At 40.9% G+C, this 20,848-nt stretch overlaps 1 protein-coding gene across 3 annotated transcripts in view; it reads left to right on the top strand.

Annotated features, from left to right (window-relative positions):
* Positions 1-203: 203 nt before the first annotated feature.
* Positions 204-20,848, top strand: part of si:ch73-103b11.2 (227 kDa spindle- and centromere-associated protein) — a 50,042-nt gene continuing 29,397 nt past the window's right edge. For 2 of the 3 annotated variants that reach the window (XM_059324085.1, XM_059324084.1), the window contains exons 1-3: positions 204-1,074; positions 3,376-3,453; positions 5,800-5,865. In XM_059324085.1, the coding sequence (XP_059180068.1) occupies positions 955-1,074; positions 3,376-3,453; positions 5,800-5,865 (264 nt within the window). In that variant the 5' untranslated portion in view covers positions 204-954. The remainder of the gene's footprint in view (positions 1,075-3,375; positions 3,454-5,799; positions 5,866-20,848) is intronic. The other variant, XM_059324086.1, reaches the window with a different exon arrangement.

The raw sequence follows: 20,848 nt of genomic DNA, 5'->3' as shown, positions 1-20,848 counted from the left end.
CAGGCTAATGTTAATAACACCACAGTTTTACATAGAAGTTGTTTTTGTTATCATGGGCTCTTTAAAGCCCACCTAGCTTGGGGGAAAGTATTGGATATTTTCCTGGCTTTCTATTGGACGCATAACACACGGCCTGGGTTGTGGGCGTGTGTGATTGGTCGAGCGTGCTGTCACTTACCACTCACTCTCTCCTGAGCCCCTCCCCCGTCTCCCCACTGTACTGGCTGTGCGGCCCAAGCGAGGATTTTCACGAAAACATCAACCGCAGACTGCGTACCAGTGCCAGCGGGGACGGTGCTACGACGAACGGGACCCAACGCTATGGATCCAACGGCGTGACAGCCGAGTCTATGGCGTTTTTAAAGTTGGATAACGGTGTTCGGCCTTAAAGAGAGACGTGAGAAGCGCGTAACAGATTTAACGGCAATGAATGCGGTATCACTTGTTAGATAGAGAGACAGAGAGAGGGGCCAAAGTGGACTCCCTCCCCTCGGTACAACCGCTCCGCCCGATGGAGGCTGACGGGACCTTTGCATTGAGCTCCAGGCCCGGAATGTCACCTGTGAAACGTCGACACCTCGCCGGAGGATCTAATTAAGAAAAAGACCGCGCACACCTGTCTGCGCTCTCGAGGACAACTTCTTAGTAAGGCTGTTTACAACAACAAAAGTTAGCAGGTCAACGTTAGCTGCGGGAGGCGACCCCTCGCGCAAAATGACTATCATAGATATCACTTAACGAGAGGTTACTCACCGCCTCAGGTAACATAGCACAGGTGAACAGCGCACTATTTTATGGACTTCTTTCTTCTGGCAGGTTTGTTTTAGAAAGTTGTCTTATTATATTTAACCAGCAGTAAGTTCAGTCCAACTGATTTGGCTGCAAGAATTGAGCAGAAGAAGAACTTTTTGTCATTTTTTTCACCGCTTCAAGTGTCGCCTTTTCCCGTCAACCATGTCACTCAAAGACAATCCTTGCAGGAAATTTCAAGCCAACATTTTCAACAAAAGTAAATGCCAGAACTGCTTCAAGCCCAGAGAATCACATCTGCTGAACGACGAAGACTTAAATCAGGTAAGCTACGCCTTTAAAAACAAATTCACAACTCAACGTTTCATATTTCATACTTTTTATGATGTGATACAGTCTATGCAACCCATATCAATGATAAAAATGAATGCCTGCTTTTATGTCTCCTTTTGATGTGCACATTTCAAACGGTTTGCCATGTGTCAATAGACCCAGAAGTGCAAAGGTTAGGTTAATTGGACATAATTAGTTTCCAGCCCAAGGGCGCATATTGACCTTAATTCACGCAGATATAGGCCTCCACCCAGCTCTATGCCTTCCAGCACAGTAGCCTATACACTATCAGCTACTCTTGTTGAGTCATTTGGGTTACAGTTATGTCTGTAAAGTCTTTTTTTATAATATCCCATGCTATAACACTCCTATTTGGCATTTTGCCCTATCCCTGTTGTCAAGTCCACTCCCCTTGAAGTCTGAGTTTATTGCTGTGTTCCATTATCATATTAATCACAAATGAAGATATAGCAATGAGACTTCCTACTGGGCTGTGTTGTCTATATTGACAGATTGTGATGGGTGGCATCAGGGCAAGTTAACTCTGTTGGCCTACATCGTGATCGTTCCTTTTGGTAAGCTGTTTAACAAGACAGGTTAAGAGTATCCAGGTTGTTTATATGATTGGCACCCCTGTGAGTGATGCTTCCTCAATTGGTTTTAAACATGGTGAGGACAAACATTGAGTTAACATACTCATTTATTTCCTCCATCAAAACCAATGGCTTCTCTGTTGGAATGGAAATAGTCTTGAGGTTCCCTCTCAGTGGAATTTTTCACCCACTGGCTATCAACCTTATCCTTTGATGACTGCACCCAGTTAAAGGTTATCATCAGTGGTCAGACTGAAGACCCAGGACAGGCTGGTCATGTTGTTCACTGTTTGAGTCCTGCTACAAGAAGTTAGTAAAAGAATCTCATCCGGTTTATATTTTCATCCAGAACTTTGGTCATTCCTTATGCTGCCCCACCAAGGCACCACTCAAAGCCGCATGCTGTTGTTGCAGTATGACATAGTCATTCATGATGTGGGGTAATAAGACGATGGTGGGGGGGCATTGCGAAATGAACACACGCGAACACACTCAAATGGCTCCGTTTAACCACAGAACCATTGAAGGGTAATAAATGACCTAGATTCATCTCCTCTATTTCTCTCTCTCAGGAGGAGTTGCCATTCGAGTGGCTGTCAGGTCATGTGAGGAGAGATGGGATATTTTCTAAACTGTTCTCAGTGTTTCTCCTTAGTATTAGTGTAGAAAGCTAGTGTCCCATCCATAAGGTGCTATTCCTATGTCTTTCAAAAGTTGGTTTCTCTTTCATGTCTGCACAAACTCTTGACTTTCCAAGGTTACACTTAGGACTTCTGATTGAAAATCCCTGTTATGTCACTTTGTTTACAAAGTCACTGATCTGAGAAATATGCCGCACGGAAGAGGATTTTATGGTGGATTATACTTGGCTTTAGATGGGATGAAGTTATGACTGTAATCAAAACCACTGATAGAGTGACATAGAAGTGCCAGGTGGCTGTAAATGTCAGAGCTTTTTGACTTGATTTGCAGGCTGTTGTTCCACAGACTTGGGCTTGCTGTTGGATTACGTAAATTACTTAATTTGTTACACTCTTGAAGTGTAGGTGAGATTTAAGTGTGAACATATTTACTGAAAGTTTTCCTCCTGGACTTGTTCACACAACCCTGCAGTGGTTATGCAGGGCTCTTTTGGCACCACAAACAAATGCTGACTACTAGTATGGCTACAGTTCAAGTACGTACCAGAACGATTTTAAGAAAGACTGCCAGGCCAACTTGCATTTCTCAGTAGAAGTTTGAATTGCAAATCTGCACCCGCAAAAGCTCCCAGGCTCTGCACTGCTTCTCTCTCCTGTTTCTCATCCACTGTTTTTCTTGCTAACTTCTCCCTCTTGCTGCCCCCTCCACCCACTAGTCCACCCACTTAGAGGATCAGAGGGAAAATCATGTGTGTTAGCCTTCCCTTTTTTTCCCAGGGCAGCATGGTGCTCTGGAATATAGCCAGCTGGAGAATGTAGCCTGCAGTCAACTCAAGGCAGCTAGTGACTAATACACACCTTCCCAGAGTTGGAACTAAAATGTGTGTGTGTGTCCGTGTAATCCTGTCTGATAATGGGACACAATTTGGAGCCTAAACTAGGGACTAGCCGCCAATTATCCAGTGAATTCAAATGAGCACGGTTGAACTGTTAATCGATACGTTAATGTGACTGTTTTAATTTGCTTTCTGACTGTAATTGTGTTTTCCGCTCACCAGGCAAAACCTATATATGGAGGATGGTTGCTGCTGGCACCAGAAGGAACAAATTTTGACAATCCGTTACACAGATCTCGGGTAAGTGGTTTCATTTGCTGGTCTGGAAATTGTTCAGAACAGAGCATAGTTTTGTCTCGTCACCTCTTTTTCACTTCATTTTAATAAACATTTGCTGGAGCTTCATAAAAACAGTTGTATTTTCTAAAGGGAACAACTTTCTTTTACCCATTAGCTGTGTTTCCATCCACACATATTTAAGTACTGATAACATTTACATTTGATAAAATTTTATTAATAAAATACTTTCTCAATTCTCCTACGTATTAACACTTAAGGTGTTTTTTGCCTTGGTTGAAAAACAATTAATGAGTGAAATAGGATATGAAACTTCTGATTTCAAACATTTAACTCACATGACTGATCAGCTGTTTTTGCTGTCAGCTTCTTCCTGGATAGTATGCGTCAAGTTTAGTATATTGGGCCGCTACAAGGGCCAGGAGAAGTTTGCCTAAGCCTTCCTTTAATTTTGATAACCATTCTGTACTAGTTTTGCATCTGCCAAACAGAAGGTCTAGTTATTGTGACTCCTGTAGTTGTTTCTTGGATTCAGCAGCTTCCTGTGGGAGGCTCAGCCCTCTATCAGAAGAAGCCTCATATTCCGGCTATAATGAGCCTAATATTGACTTTATTTCATGAATCCTGCTCCCCTAGCGTCATGTAATGGGGAGACTTGCTCTGTTGCACCGTTTCCTTTATCAGCTCCCAGATTATACTGTGGTGGTGCATCCCAAAGAGGAGTAGAGGGAATGTGAGGGAGGAGAGGGAAAAGTCCCAGTTCTCACAGCCACACTGATGGCTTCCATATGGGTTTTTTGGGAAAAGCACCTCTGGATCCTTCAACCCAACTACTGTCAACAGGCTGCTGCTGCTTTGACATAATCACTGATGTGTTCTGCCTATTCTTACAATCAGCTTTTCACTGTCAGTGTATAATTGGTGGCCTGTAGTGCTGAGGTGAGCAGGTTGCTCAGGTTTTGACTGACCAACAAACAAATAATGGAGAAAAAAAGAGCTGACATGTTGCAAGAGTCATGTTTTAGGGCGACTTTAGTCTGACAGGTTGTGGGTCTGAGGCTGTATTTTGTCCATCAACAACAACACGGTAAGCCCCATATCTATCACCTTTTAAATTGACATGACCACAGTGGCCCTTAAACATTACCTGTCAATCCTTTCAGCACCCCTATTGGACCTTCCAATGCCTTTTAGGTTACAAAGCACCTCTCAATATTTCATGGATTTGGCTCAGTTGGAATCGGAGCCCAGGAAATTTAACACTGAGACAAAATGGTGCATTAGGATAAGAGGGGGGCAGGCGAGAGCTCATCAAGCCAATGACTGAGGAGATCAATGAAAACGATTTCTGTATCATTTGCAGAAATATCTGCAGATTGACCATTCTTCCCAAGAGATCAAATGATCCTTTTTGTACCCAGATCCAGAAAAAAAAGACAATTTCTGTGTTTGTTTTTTGCAGCCAATCACCACAAGCATTTTGATTTAAAGCATGTTTGATTTGCACACTACTGCAGCAGCTACAATACACACAGTCTGTGGTGAGGTTGAGTTTAGCACAGGGTATTTGGTAGTTCAGCTTGCTGAGATAACCACTAAAACATTTGAAGTTAAAAGGAAAAGGATGTGGTGGTGGGATTTTTACACAGCTGAATGCTTTCAGTGATTTCTGAGCATTGAAAAGTAGAAAAAGGTATTAAATGAAGTTCTCTATTGGTATCAGTATGACTTAAATTGTTCTGGTGTTGGTACTTGTATCATAAGTTTTAAAAATGATAATTGGCAGTTTTCAGTGTTCTGTCTACTGTCTTTTTTCTCCATACATTTATGAAACCAATCTAAAAATTGGCTGATTGATTTATGAACTGAGCCATGACAATAAAATGATTCTTAGCTAGCTTGAAAAGCTTGTGATGTGGTATATACTGATGAAAGTGTGCCAAGAACTGGGATGGCATTGCATGGCAACTGTTTCCCAAAGGCTTTTTTTTCCTCTTGTGTATTTATTGTTTGTGTTCACTAGCGTAGTAGCCAAGTCTTCCTACCCTGGGTAAATAGTATAGTATATAGGATTGAAGGTTTTAATTGGAACATTTACAGATTAATGTACTCATCCAATGAAACAATCTGACTGTATAAACTAAATATCTGTCCATACTTCTAACAGTATTTGTTACACTTCCATGGTGAAATTGGGTAATGTTTAATTAGCAACAGCTTTCAACCCATGCTAAATATTTACACATTTTCGCATATTGCTTCATTGTGATGTGGTTTACTGTTGGGATTGTTGTGATATTTATCATGTGTGACCACGTCAGTAATTCAGGATTTTTATTTCCCATGCAGAAATGGCAGAGGAGGTTCTTCATCCTTTATGAGCATGGCTTACTTCGCTATGCTCTGGACGAAATGGTGAGTTTAAAGCTTTCCCTTCCATCAGATGCTGATGAATGACCTTGTATCTAATATTAAAAAGTATATCTAGTCCAAATAAATAATGGCTATGATAACTCATGTGGCAAATTCAGCTTCACGTACTGTTCATTACATACATGCCATGCTACCCACGTACCCTTCTCTTGCCCTTGAGGTTCTTTTTTAAACCGTTTTTACACAGTTAACTTATCATTCATTCCTCTGTGCTTCTTTCTCTGTATAACTCTGTTGTTCATTCAACTCATCACAATATTGATCAATAAAAAGTGAAGTGTTTTAATGTGAAACTGAAAGAGGAAGTGTTGAGTTTGTATAACCAGCATGCAGCAGCAACTTGGTTGAAACAACACATAGGAATAGAACATGGCACAGGATGACTTGTTCCAAAAATATGAAGAAATAATAAACTGGGAATTGGATCTTGTGTGTTTTTCAATAATAGTTTGTCTCAAATAATTGGCTTGCTCTCTCTTTAGTTGAGCTAAATAAAGACCTTGAACACTATTTGATCATTTACAGTAGATTTTATGCTCTTTCATTTCATTTGCTCTCACTTCAACTTTTTCATGAGGCTGTTGTATAAAAAAGAGAGACACATTGATTTACAGGAAGTGTTTGATAGTTTGAGGTGTGCTTATCTTGTCACAAGCATTTTGGTGTTTGTCTGAAGAATAGCTGGAGGGCATGACTGGCTCGCTGCCACTTGACCATGCAGTCGTCACACTGTTAACGCTAGTGCTGTATTTTGTGAACGTGTTAAACTCTAAGCTAACTAGCACAGCAGTGTCAAAAGGAATGAAGTGACACCATATGGTGCTGATACTAAAAGTCATGTGCCGAGCTGTGTGTGTGTTTAAGTGGCAAACACACTTGTTGTGCAAGAGCCCCATGGTAACTTCCTGTTCTGAGAGAAAAACTGGAAAAACCACTCAATGCCAGAGAGACTAATGCCCTTAGTGATCTTTATTAGTGCTAAACAGCTATTAAAAATATAAATGAAGATGTAGACCGACTGCTATTGAGTTTCTGTTTCTGAAGGTCACTTGTTTGAATACTATACAGCTTGTTGGTTCTATATGTAGTGCAGCATGTGGGCGTGCTAGATATTGATTGACCCCAAGCAGAGCTCAACATTTTTTGTTTCTAAACGTGGATGTGCTTTGAAAAGCAGAAGTAGTTTAGACAGCACTTGCTTTGTGGCTTTTGACCTGTTCAAACTGTATGTGGCACTCTCTGGCAGAAGAGAGAGATGCTGAGTGTTTATGTAATGGAAGCAGCAGGAGCAGGATACTGTGTAGTTTTTTTTCCCTTATTGTGCCCTTCAGGGTCATTCCCCCTATAGAAATCTGCTACATGTTGAATAGCAAGGCTACTATTTGCATAGTGCATCCATGGTTTTTTCTTTTTTTTTTTAAAAACAATAATTTATTGTACTAAACATGCCAAAAAATCTCTGGCCTTAATGTCTTCTTCAAACTGAGCCAATATTGAATTTGTGAGGCATTGGTGGAGAATGATGACACCAGAAGAAGCGTGGATGATGTGTTTACTGGAAGAGATAAAGGAAAGAGGCGGATGTCCTCCTTTCATTCATCGCTCTCTCTCGATGTCACTCTTCATCTTTTCATCTCCGCTCTGAATGCTGCATCAAAAGGAGAGGGGGGTCGCAGGGGTCTGCTGCTGGAAATATCAAGTGACACTAAATATAGAACCTCACTTGTCACACTGAACGCATTAGAATAATTGTTTTGTGTTGAATAAACAGCTGCACAAACTTGGCTAATTGGTATATCTGTCACTCGTTTCCTGTGGATAAAGAGGTAAAAGGACTGTTAGTGTTGATTAACGGGGTGGGGGTCGAATCTGCGAGGGCTATTCTAGGATTTTATAAACTTCTCACATTTTTAGACCGTGTACGTATAGGTGTAAAAAACCTTTAGTACCAAAACATTGTGTGAAGTTGCAATAAATATTAAACCACTGGAACCCTAAACAGTCAGCTGAAAAGCACGTTTTGTTTTTCTAAATCGCCAAATTTACACAATTTATCAAAGACAGAAATTGTAAAAACAGGCATTTTTGTCAGATGTTTAACTTTCCAACGTTTCTTGAACATATCATGTGTGACGCAGGCTTTAGTGGGTAAAAGTAACTAAATCGAAACCCAAAAGTTAGATTTTTCACCAAAATCTTTTTTTCCCCTACATTTAAGATTCCCCATAAAATAAAGCGTTTGCACTAGCCAGATGCTGTTAATACAATAGATTCTGACTATGCTCAGATCAATGGTCACATGACCATCAGCGACCGTCGGGCTGACCTGCAGACTGTTTACACAGCACAAAGAAAACAAGCGAGGTGGCAAAAATGTAATACTTCATTATGTATAGCATGAGTAGAAACAGGAGCAAAAAAAAAACAGCTGAAACTGAAACAGCTTGGGGTTCAGAGGGTTAATGAGCAGTTTGTGTGTTAGACTGTTTTTATTTTATACCAGTGATCAGATCCAAGTGGTTGGTTTAGTAGCTGGTATTGTTTTTGCCTTTTTTAAAGTGATCTCAGATTTGCCATTATTGCAACACTTTTATTGTATTGATGCCAAAATTTGAAACTTTATTGCACAATTGATGTGTAGTGGGTTATTTGCCTATACTGGGTGATGGGTTTGGTTTTTAAATTTGATACACAGCCATGTGGTTTTCAGTAGTATTCATATAAGATACAGTTAAAAAGTTCAGTGCAAAAAGCTTCATATTGCTTCAGTCAACATTAAATACAAGGAAGAGATCAACATTGAGATCAGTTTAAATGCTGTATTGAGAATGACATCAGGTCAAATTTAAAGACTGTCAGCTTTCGCTGGTGTAACATTGCTCCCCACCACATCAGAGCCCCAATCTGAGGGCACTGGTTGGGGTTGTAGATGAGGAGGTGCCCCTCTGTTTTCCTCTCGGCCTAGTTTTATTGCTCTTGTGTCTTGGCTGTAATCAAACCCAGATGGACTGCGGTCCCAACCTGCAGGATGTGGCACGGCTCTGGGGGAAAGGAATGGGTTAGCAGAGGCCTGGGAGAGATCACAGTTCTCGAAGCCATCGATTTGGGGTTGCCCACCTACGGTGAACACCCAACACGACGCACCACTGTCATCATTTTATGCTAAGAGCAGCTGTGGCTTTGAAGAGCAGTTATGTGCAAGAGACAAGTGGTAAAAAGAAGGACATGTATCTTCAGTTAGAGCAGGATACAGAGAAAATATGTGGAAGGATGGATAGGGTGAATAGCTGAAAATGTGCTGCCAAGCAAGGTTAATGTTATAGTGCAGCTTTTGTGGGTCGTACTTGGCATAGGCCTCCAAGGAAGGCAGTTGAAATTTGTTGTTTGTTGGATTGTTGCACATGTACATTTGAATAGTGTCCAGTTTTTGCTGAATGTACAGGCTAGATTTTCCCAGAGCAACCCAACACAGTTATTTCAGGGGAACGTTGCCAAGGCAACATGTTTTGTCCCTTTGTCCAGCAACAGTTGACCATGGCTTGTGCAACATGGGACAGTTATTCTCTGTTTTGTGAAGAGCTCCGGCCCTCTCTGTCCTGACTGTAGGGATACAGGACGGAACATTCTGGAAGCAAAGCACGAGTGTGTGGGCTGAAGTTGTCTCTAGGCTCAGTCATATGGTGAGCAAGCCTTTCTACAGTAGCTGTAGAAAAAGAAACGTCAGGCACAGCACCGAAAGCAAAAATGCAAGGCTGTGTGTGTGGCTGTGTGTGTGGCTGTGTGTGTGGCTGTGTGTGTGGCTGTGTGTGTGTGTGTCTGAGGGTGCTTGACTGCAGAGCCCGTGTCAGGAACAGGTGTTGCAAGGTTTGAGAAACCCTCAGCTTTAGCCGTCTTGACTTAGCAGTGTTGAGAGAAAGTGGTCTTATGATCATTTTCAAGTCAGGTAATGGAAAAACAACTTGAACGGCTTATTCACACAGCTCTGTTTGGGTGGCCTCTATTGTTAAAGTTACGTGACAAACATACATACACACACAAAAATCCATTATCACCTCGTGGTTAGGGCAGGTATGTGGGTGTAAAGAACTCTCCAGCTCCACAAAGCCACTTTAATGACATCAGTGCGAGTTAAAATGATCAACACCCACACTCTAATAACTGCTTTGCTGCGCGGTCCTAAATACCCCACACAACACCTAGCTCCCGTTGACCTAATTGTAACCTTTTCTTACTGACACACACATACACACCCCTCATCATATGATCCAGGCTGAAATATTTTTGTTTTGCAGTGTCTCAATCTCTGTTGTGGTCTCTGAGCTCATACTGAATCACAGCCTTAGTTTATTTCTTATTTGTTTTATCATCCTTTTGCACTGAAACTCTTATTACTGTTTACGTTGCATTGTGTGCAATATTTTCTCACTTTTTTGGAGGCCGTTGGAAAAGACAGTGCACTTTGTGTTCTCATGCTTGTCAATTATTGTATTGTAGTCCAGATTGAACATGCACAGTATACCTGCAAATAAAATGAGGCTACCTATTGAGTTGCACAGCACAAAAGGCCCATTCAGAGGTGCTTGAATTGCTTTTGCCTTTAGACTGTATTGACTGCAGTTGACTGTCTGTGCCACAGCCTTGTTACTCCAAGGAGAACATGATGTTCTAATGACGTTTCAGCTGTTGAAGTCATTCTCATTTCATCTTAGCTCAATTAATTTCCTGTGTTTACTGGAATTGAAATAGTGGACCCCTGCCCCAAAGCACAGTCCAAGAACTGCGAGAGTTTTGACAAACTTCCATCCATTTCCCACACTTTTGTGCATTCTTTTTACTTGAGGCAAACTCGAGCACATTCTATTGCCTTTCTCCTGAATCTTCCAGATACGATCATTTACAACCTCAGCCTGTGTTTGCCCTCAGACCTTTTGACATGCTGAAACATGCATAATTCTCTCCCTTCTCTTGTGCTGTGAAACATGAAATTCAGGGCTATTTTTAACCAATTTTGAGAAGCTTTTGTCTTGTGTTGGTTTGGGAATGAGGAGAGCTTTTTAGGGAATGGATGAGTGGGCAGGGCCTCTGAGCTGCGTTGTTGCCTTCAGGCACTCTTTGCAGGGAATAAGTGGAGGCTGATCACCCCACCCCATCAAATTAGGGATACTTATAGGGGAGCTCCAGCCTGCACTCACAGCATGCCATGGGAAGCAGAGTGGAGAGGAAAGACTGCCTGGAGAACACAAGTTTGTGTTCTAGTAGATGGAGAGATGGATGATTTAGGAATGAAAGAGAAACAGATGATTCCGAGGGACGAGGGTACAGAATAAACGACTTGATAAGAAGGCGAAAGCCCTCCATATTGGATCATTGTGTGTTGTTTACTAAGTGTGGGTCCTGGGTGAGGCGTGTGTTGGTTTTGTAGAGATATGGTGCGTGAGAGTCTTCTTTAACCCCTGCCCTTCCTTCCCCATGGTTCCAGTAGGAACTGATCTGCTGGAATGTAAACAGCCATGGATTACAGTGGGGTCACTGTTCCCATTGCACAAAGCCACAAAACCATGGGAACAGCCATTCAAACAGCTTGTAATCATCAGCGTCTACAACACTGTAACTGCCACTCAACCCCACGCCCCAAAGCTGTCACCTAGTTTTACTATTATTATATAAGAACATTCCCTTGTTTTTGTTTTCATTTACAGAAATGGGACATTTTTGTGGATTCTTGTTACTGAGGCTGTGGTCAGGAGGCTGACCATGGTCAGAACAAGTGAGAGCCACTGCTCAGTGGGCTGCTGACACAGCACTAAAAACCAATTGTGGAGATATATCTGGCTGTACAAGAGCACTCAGCGACAGACTCTCATTCAGCCAGCCAACTAACATAAAGAGGCCAGCAACGGTAGAAAAGGACAACAGCATGTAGAGCCAACATATTTTCACATCTAACTCTGTCAATTTAAGGTTTATTGACCAAACTTAATTTTGGCAAGGAAGTGAGAAAAATAGTCAAATGTCACATTGATTATGCTTCCTCGACAGTCCTCTGTGCTCTCTAAAATGTTACACTGGGCCCAGTCACACTCACAAGATCCAATTTGAATGTGAACAGGTAATTTCTGGGAAGCACAAGTTTTTAAAAAAAATACTGTACCACACCCCATGCTTTCATAATAACAATTTTATCAGGAAAACAGGCATTGTAATGAGGTATTGTCACCCCTAAGTGTAATCGGAAACTACAATGACTTATCATTTGTAGCCTTGTAACTTAAGACAGAACTATATTTAGATGTTTTTCTGTATGTCAAAGCAACTTGGAAAACTCTTGTCTGCCCAGACCAAGCACCATGTCTTTCAGCCTCAGTCTCCCTGTCAGATACAAGCCAAGGAGTCCACCTTACTCTCAGTTTAATCTCATGAGAGATGATCGACCTGACATGGCATACAGCAAACTTGACTACAGCTTCTGGAACAATCAGACCAGAAGCAATTTGGAAGTCTGTGAAGGGATCATACATCCCAGCTTCAGCAGAGGTTCTTATACACCAGCTCACACTGGTCCCTAATAGAGGGCCTTGGTGTCTTCCAAGCACGTCCACTTTCCAACTGAGTACTTTGCTTTCTGAGAGTATGATTAAGCTGAATACAATGTAAGGTCTTACGGTAGATGGGCTAGGTTTTATTTTTACTTGATGAATGACCAGTCTGGCTTTCCGTTGGCCTCTTTGGTCTGACTTTCCAGTCTCTTCTTATCTGTGCCCTTTAGTTTTTTCCTTGGCTTTAGTCACTGCATCATTCCGGATGTGGTCAAGATAAAAATCTTATCTCCTCCACTTGTTCACCGTTTGAATACTTCCACTTATTAAGTCAGAAGTACAGTAAACCTTTCTGGCTCAGGTCCAAGTCTGGTCTCTTAACATTGGACTCCATAGTTAGGCCTGGGCATTAGTCACTAGTCTACATGGCATCACTTTGGCTGTTTAAAAGTGTAATTTAAAGCTTATTAGTGTCCAGACAGCCACACATGGAGAACGATCCAAAAGAAAGACCCCCAGCTTAGAAACTAATCTTAGTTATTTTTGTTCTGATACTTTCAAGGAGCAAATGTGAAAGAGGAGGCATTTCCATGCTTTCCAACTGACCTCAAACTCACCCATTACCCTTTTTACATGTATTGTGTGCGAGTGTGTTTCATAGCCAAAACGCCTAATGAGTCTAAAAATAATGGCTTCAAATTACAGTCAATAACACAGTATTGTTCTCCAGTATGCACACTCGAAGCTGCCTTGCTTTGATTGGATGAGCAGAAAGTTCATTGACGACAAATGTATCAACCTCGAAATGCATAAACAAATTGGTAGCTTGTCATCTTTTAATATAACAGAAATTAGAACTTTCACAGCTTAAGTACATTGGGTTTTATGATTTTAAATTCAGAATCTAAAATGTATTGAGTGGGCTTTCAATTTCAATTGTTGAAAGCAAATTGCTAAAGTTAAGAACTGGACCATATGGTCTTCATATCGTCATATCAAACGTATTGGCTATCTTTTAAATAATTTGAAAACGTAAATATGATTTTTTTTTTAGGACATAAAACCAATGATCTTGACCAATGATGTTTACAAATCAAGATTCAATAGTCCAACAGTGGCATAGCTTTAAGTGCTAATTTAAAATGTTTAATTACAATTTTTTATCGAATCTTGACCTTAAAATCTAGTTTAATCATTTTTATGAGTCGTGACATACCTAATAAGCTCTGGTTAGAAGGTTTTCTTTTAAAGACACAGTTCACCCCCAAATTCAAAAATATACGTGCTATTCATCTATTTTGATTGTTTTGGTGTGAGTTGTCCACTTTTGGATATCTGTGATAGAGATTTTTGCATTCTATTGAAAATAATAGGACTATGTGGTATTCTCAAAGTACCAAAAACACATGAAAAAAACCAAACATTTTTGTTTAGGAAATATACTAGAAATAAAATAGTACTCACAACAAGGACTGTGGATTGTTTTGTGTTACCAGGTTGTGATTTCTAGAAAGAGACATTGCCGTTAAATTTTTCAAGTGTATTTTTTCTGCATTGTGAGCACCACAAGCTAAGTGCCATATAGTCCTGTTATATTTGAGAGAAGGCGGACATCTCTAAAACAGGGCCACACAAATATGATCTAAAATGATAAATGGCACTACAGATGAGAGAACAAAATATGTATTATTGAGTAAACTTTCCCTATAAACTGTGAGCATCAACTGATGTAGGCTGTAAGCAAATGGACACAGTGCTTGTGTTCAACCCTGTGGTCTATTATTATATCGGTGCTCACTGTTGCGTGAGCCTGTGGACAGGATCATTTAACACAGGGCACTAAGTCTATCAGCACCAGAGTAAAATAGTACTTCATTGCTCAAAGCAAATGGTTTCTCATAAGGTATCAGTTTTCTATTCATGTGGGATTCCAGTTGATGGTGAACGCTCCTTTGAATTTTTCTTAGTGATTCTGATTCCCATGTTGGGTTGAGTCAGTTGCCCAATGGCGGTCCATTGTGCCATGGTCCTTAAAAGTCGTCCTTAAAAGGCTCTTCTTTCTTTTTTTTTTGCAGGATGTCTTTTTTTTTCACCATCCTTCTCTTTGTACCCTCCTTAATTTTCTTGTTCTTTTTTTAATGATTTCCAGCCATTCATTACCCAGAGAAAGGCTGGCTCCAGGAGGCTTTGGCTAAACCAGTGTCCACTCTCACTTGCATGGTCCCCACTTTTACTTTCCCATTACTCAGTCCGATTCACTTTCCCTTCCTTTTTACCTCCTCACTTTCTCTCATTCTGCCACTCTCGCATCTCTGTCTTTCATTCCAGTTCTCTCTGGCCAATAAATCATTTGTTTTTGAGAGAGCAGCCAGCAGTATTGTGTAACTTCTCTCCCCCAAACCCTCCCTTGTCTATAAAGCCAAACACAGCCTGACTGACTGCTCGCTCAGTTTGTTCTAAACACTGGGCCAGGACACTGACAAAAGGTTTCATTTAAAGCATCAGGGTGAGAGGTTAGCCAGCTCGGAGACGGGCACTAATAAAACAGTGGGGTAGGTGGGTAGGTGTCTGCATGTGCGATGGTTGGGTGGGGGTATGCGGACACTTTAGAAAGTAAAAATACTGCTATTGTGGATTGCACACAACTGTAGCCCACCACTATATTGAGGTCATGTTTGTGATTTAAATTAACATTTGGCTACACAGCTGCTGCTCATAAGTTATAGCTATGGGTCATTTGTAGACTGTGGGGAAGGATGACTTGAGTTGATCAGTTACATCACTGCAGTACGACATCTCACTTGGACAAAGTCCAGTTGAAACCTAGCCTGAGACTTAGTGTCTAATAGACTGCTGCCGTGTGATGGCCTGCGGTAGCCCCAGCTGTAGTTAAATGTCTTTCCAACTTGCAACAGGTGCAGGTGTATTGGATGACCTTTAACTTTTCACCTCGGCCTGGCGAACAGCCAGTCCAACCACCTGTTGAGGTCAGAGCTTTGCAGCAAAGATATCTTTAGAAAGAAAGTGCAGCCTTGGAGTTGGGTCTGACAAGGTTTGATGTGAATACAATAGCAATAGTAAAACGTATGTCATGTATACACGGATCTAGATAGAAATATGGAATAAATATAGAAATGCTTATTACCATTTCTGTGCCTTATTTCATCTGTAAGGGTCTTGCTTGTAAAATCCACACAACCTGCAACAACTATGTTGGCTTGTTGCTAATTGTTGTTGGGGCGAGCTACTCGCATTATAATAACCCACTCCAGCTTCCTCAGGACCTGGCCCAAAATTCCCATTTCTAGCAGCCATGGACTGGCCTACCTCCAGCCTCAGCACCTAATCAGCTTAGTGCTCTCTCCTCTGCACTTTCTCTCTGCTTTAAAGAGAAAGCAACAAAAAATGCCTCTCTATATATAAATAAACTGCAGTCCTTTTAATAATATTAACTACTGTAAGATACTGAACATTATTATAATCACATAGATTAACACAGGATTGACCACAGCCTCAGTAGATAAAAAACTTTTCTAGAGATCAACCAAAGATCAATATCTGAATTTTCATTGAAATTATATTAAAATGATTCTGTGATTCTGTACAAAACAAATATTGTTTCATACGTCTGTAATATTTTTTTATGCTGGCACTTGCTTCATGCTGAAGCACCACAGTATTTATTTTCAGAATGGTATTTCACATATTTTGCCTTAAACAAACACTGTGCCTCATGTGATGTGGATATTGCATTTGTCTATATTGCGATTTCAGTGAAATATTGATTCATGCAGCCCTAACAGAAGAACAACAAGGCCAACTTGTAGAAAAACATTTTATCCTCAGGAAAGTTGGCATTCATAAAAAGTACTTTTTGGGGTGTTTATAGAGAAACCTGAGCACTGTATTGATACTAGTTTTGACATTTTGAATGTAACTCCTGAAAAACATCTGGAAATGAATTTTCCTCCCAAAGTTTTTGTTACCTGATGAGCTCTTTGCCTCTAAAGTTATCTGCTGTCAGCACTGCTGTGGGCAGGTTAACAGCTCACCACCAGACCTGGGCCTGTAGGAAGCTGCTCTTCAGCCCTGTGGAAAAACAGCTAGCTCCAAAACCGAGGTATTAGCTGAATTCCCAAAGGAACATTTTCCAATCCCTCCCCCATTTTTTCCTTCCCTTCTGCCTGATGGGCTAATTTGCATTGACTTAGCAAGGCTTTGGCAGATTTGCAGTCATTATCAAAGAGGTAGTCGAAGCCTGACTGCAGGTCTTCACACAGTGTGGGCTGAGTTGCAGAAACTAGTTCCTTGCTAATTGTCTTGAAGGAGTGAAATATATTGCTGTGTCTCTTGTATTTTGATAAGAATAATTTTCATTGGGAGCCCACAATAGCAACAGCATATGATGGGTGTCTATTCACCTTGGCCTACTTTACAAAGTGCTGTGTCAGAGCACCGTATGGGACGCTGCAGTTATCCAGACACTGCTGTTTTGGGGCACATTGTGAACTGTTTTTTGCAGTGGAGACAAAAAGCTGATCTTAGAGCTGCAGCTTTAGGATTTACTGCCTTAGAAGTCAGTAAGTGATTGGCGCTCTATTGGAGAGAACATTAAGATACTTGACCAACAATAGTGGTGTTGTATATAAAAACCAGTCCAATGCTCAGGTTATCCAGCTGTAATCATTGTTGGCCATGGAACAGTAGCGGTTCCTATGAGCCTAGAGTGGTTTATGCTGTCAATGGAACTGTTTTATTGACAACCCAATTGAGTTATCAGTGTGACATACATTTGTGCAAGCCAAGGGATTTAGATAAACCACATTTTCCTATCGTCATGGTCCACTACCCTGACCGGGATGTGTGGCGTGCAGGGAAAAAGCAAATAGCAATCATGCTTATCTTTGAGAAAACTGATTTTACAACATCGACTCCAAAAGAATGATAAAGTAAATAAAAAATAGCTGTCCACCATGTCAAAATATTGCAAAGATAATTCTCGTAGTACTTCACATCTCTTGCAATCGTGTACCTAACATTTTGACTAAAGACAGCAATTTTGTACACATATATAACAATTTGTTTGACAATGATGTGTTGCTCAGCCCTAGTTAGTACTGAGTATAGTGGAGTGTAAAAAACTGATAAGTGGAGCGAGCCGACCTAACAGAGCCATCAGTCACCACAGATGATAAGTGAAGAAAACAACAATTAAAAGAAAGAAATGAACAAATTTAAACACAGTTATTGAATTGAGGAGAGTCTATATTATTAGGCATACGTGTGAAGAGAGTTGGATAGCAGAGAGTGGAAAAAGTTACCAGTCTGGGAAAAAACCACACACACACTCACAGTAATTCTGCTTAGTCTGAACAGCCAACGCAACATGACACAACTCGATCATAGCACCTGTTTCTCCAGCCGGCCCATCTACTCTGTCACCACCCAGACACACTGACTGATTTCTCACACTCTGTCTGTGTGTTTGCAATTATTCATTTGTTATTGTTACATTACATAAACCATTTAATAAAGCTTCAATTTCAATGCTGTATGACGAAGACAAATTCAGTAATTTACCATAGATAAATTGTTGTTTCACACATGCATTTCATTATTCTGGGTTTGCCACCAATATGGCAAAGATCTTGTTGATAAAGCTCTAGTACAGTTACATCTAACTGACCGATCCTAGCCTCTATTTAAAAAGAACCATGCTGTACTAGCAGAGAAAATAGCCTTCATCCTCCAACACTCCCTCGTCTTCCTCCTCCTCTGCATTTGTCGACTGCTGGCCTCCTAACACAGCATTAAACCACCCACATCCTCTCACCGTTCTCCATAAGAGGAGCAGCACTGCTACCACCCACAGTCCTCTCTGAAATACCTGGTACAAATATGTGTGAAATGCGTGGTCTTTGGATTTTTTTCTTTCAGAATTTTGCATCGATACAGTGCTCTCGCAGTTCGCTGCGGTGCTGTTGCTGTTCAGCCAGGCTTCAGAGCAGATGCCAGTACTGTAGCATTCATCTGAACGTCTTTAATGCATACCAGTGGAGTGAGGTGTATCTGAGAATGCCTGGAGGACTGTACTTGGCCCTACAACAGAGATGTCAGATAGCCGCCATATGGTTTAGTCAGATTTTATGGAGCTATATGTTTGTCTAAAGTACAGGCAGGGGTTAGGGTTGGTATTAAAGCTAAAGCTAAGGTAAATACTGCGTGGGATTTTTATCGGCTTAACGTCTCAATATTGGGATAAAATTATAGGACCGTGAGGACTCTTGAACAGTAATGATTGTAATCACGTCCATGACCAATCTGTCAGCTCTAGTTCCTGGCTTGATTGCAATGTATATCTGTGTTAGTATGATTATTGTGGACTTGGGAAGGAAAGAGAGACAGTAGTTTAATATTGCTTTGTAGCAAGACTAGAGGTGACTCCATCCGTCTGGCACCTGAGGACATTTCCCCGCAGCTGCTCGTTGGCATGCTCACTGGTATCAAAAATGTGTGTTTGCCTCTGTTGTCTTGAGTTGCTAAGGAAAGATTTATTGCATAATTGCTGTTATCGGTAATGAGCAGAGGATGTTGGACCCTGAAGAGACCTGGTTCTAGGCCATGTTCATGAGTCAGGATGCAGCGGTGCCAGTTCATCAGCCTTCCTTTTGACTTCAATGTCTTCAGTGATCAAAGTCTAGAGGATTTGGATGCAGAGTGACGAACTTGAGGATCCTGCTGTTACATGTCCAAAGAAGAGTAACGTAACTTGACGAGTCAAGTTGTAGCTTTTGAATATGTCACCACCAACCCTGGCAGACAAACTGGCACCTAATCCAAAATAACAGATGTTTCTGATCAACTTACAGGTGTTCATAACAAACATTGAGTAATATTATAGGTGTATTCATACTGATAAAAAATGAATGAGAAATGGGATGAGTGTTTTAAAGATGTTGCAATAAGTGAGTCAATCACATGGTTAAATGCCATTTAATCCCCTCATACTCCAGTTAACTGAGTCAGTTAAAGTGCCCTTTTGCTTTCCATGACTAGAAATGAGTCTGTCAAACCCAAAAATGTTGATGGCAGAGGAAGAGAATTTGCTTCTCAACCAAAATTGAGAGTAGACCATCAGCCAGCTGCCAAAGGAAGCAAATATTTCTCCCTCTGTGTCATAAGGGAGAATGGGATGTTTTGCTAAGCTGCGGAATGGCCAAGAGTGAAGGAAGCCAACGGCGCAAAGGCATGCTAATTACCATTTTCTAAACAGAGAGCTGGTTCCTAATGAACACTGTTGTAATGATACACACCATCTGGACAGAGATCACAAGACATAAGAATACTACAGTATGTGGTAGGGAGGGGAGAGATGGGCCTAAACTATGCAGTGGATCAGTTGTAGTTCCTGAGTGGGAAAACTGGGAATGCTGTCTCCATTCACTCGTATTGTAGGAGGTTTAAAATCAGATGAAACTGTCACGTAGTGTTAAAGCGATAGTTGGGATTCTTTGAAGTGCGTTGTATGAGGTATTTATTCATAGTCGGTAGATGGTGGTCTGCATGTCTCTAGTTTAGAGAAGCAGGCAGGAGTAACGTCAAAGAAGCCCTCTTAAAAATGTTTTTAGTTTTTTCTATGTCAGTTTAAGTGTACTTTATATTTAGAATATATTAACCAATTTGACTTACTGTCAGACAGCCCTGTTTATGCAGGGGAAGCTGAGGCTGTTATTTAGTCTCTCTTCAAAGCCACCAGACTCCATTGCAAAAAATAGTCATTTTCATCTTGCAAAACACAGGAGTTTCTTGTCTAGCACTGCCTGGATCGGTTAGTTTGTTTCTGCTATTGTTTGACTTTGCTGTTTTAAAGGACTAGTTCAGATTCACCAAAGTCAAACAAACCAACTAACCGATCAAGGCAGTGGTAGACCAGCAACTGCCGTGCTCAGCAAGGTACAATTACTGTTTTGTCCAAGGAGTCTGATGGCTTTAAAGAAATGGAGCGTATACTTAAACTGATAATCCAACTATCCCTTTAAAGCTATTTTTTGGTTAACAATTGTACACGAACACCTGCTGGTGAAAACGGAATAATACATGTTAAATTAATTTTAAAAATATATTTTAATTAATTAATCATTTAAATACTCAAATATCTACTTGATGCAACAATTGACCATGTTTCAATTTGTTGTTTGCCACTGAAATACACTATTCTGTTCAATATTTATAGTGTATGACATCAAAAATTGCATATCTGGCTGCTGCATTCAGTCAGTCTTGTCATAGATATAGCATAATAAATATTGGTGCTGATACAAAATGCCCTTCTGCCCCTACAGTCATCACAGAGAAGCCAAATCTCTTTCTGATTTGTATCTGTCTCCCCTTGAGACTCTGCTCAGTGTCTCCCATCCAGACAGTATTCA

Source organism: Centropristis striata, chromosome 21 (assembly GCF_030273125.1).
Source record: "Centropristis striata isolate RG_2023a ecotype Rhode Island chromosome 21, C.striata_1.0, whole genome shotgun sequence".
In the NCBI taxonomy this organism is placed as follows: Eukaryota; Metazoa; Chordata; class Actinopteri; order Perciformes; family Serranidae; genus Centropristis; species Centropristis striata.
Note: the sequence above shows the minus strand (reverse complement) of the source record. Positions and strands in the feature narration are given on the sequence as shown.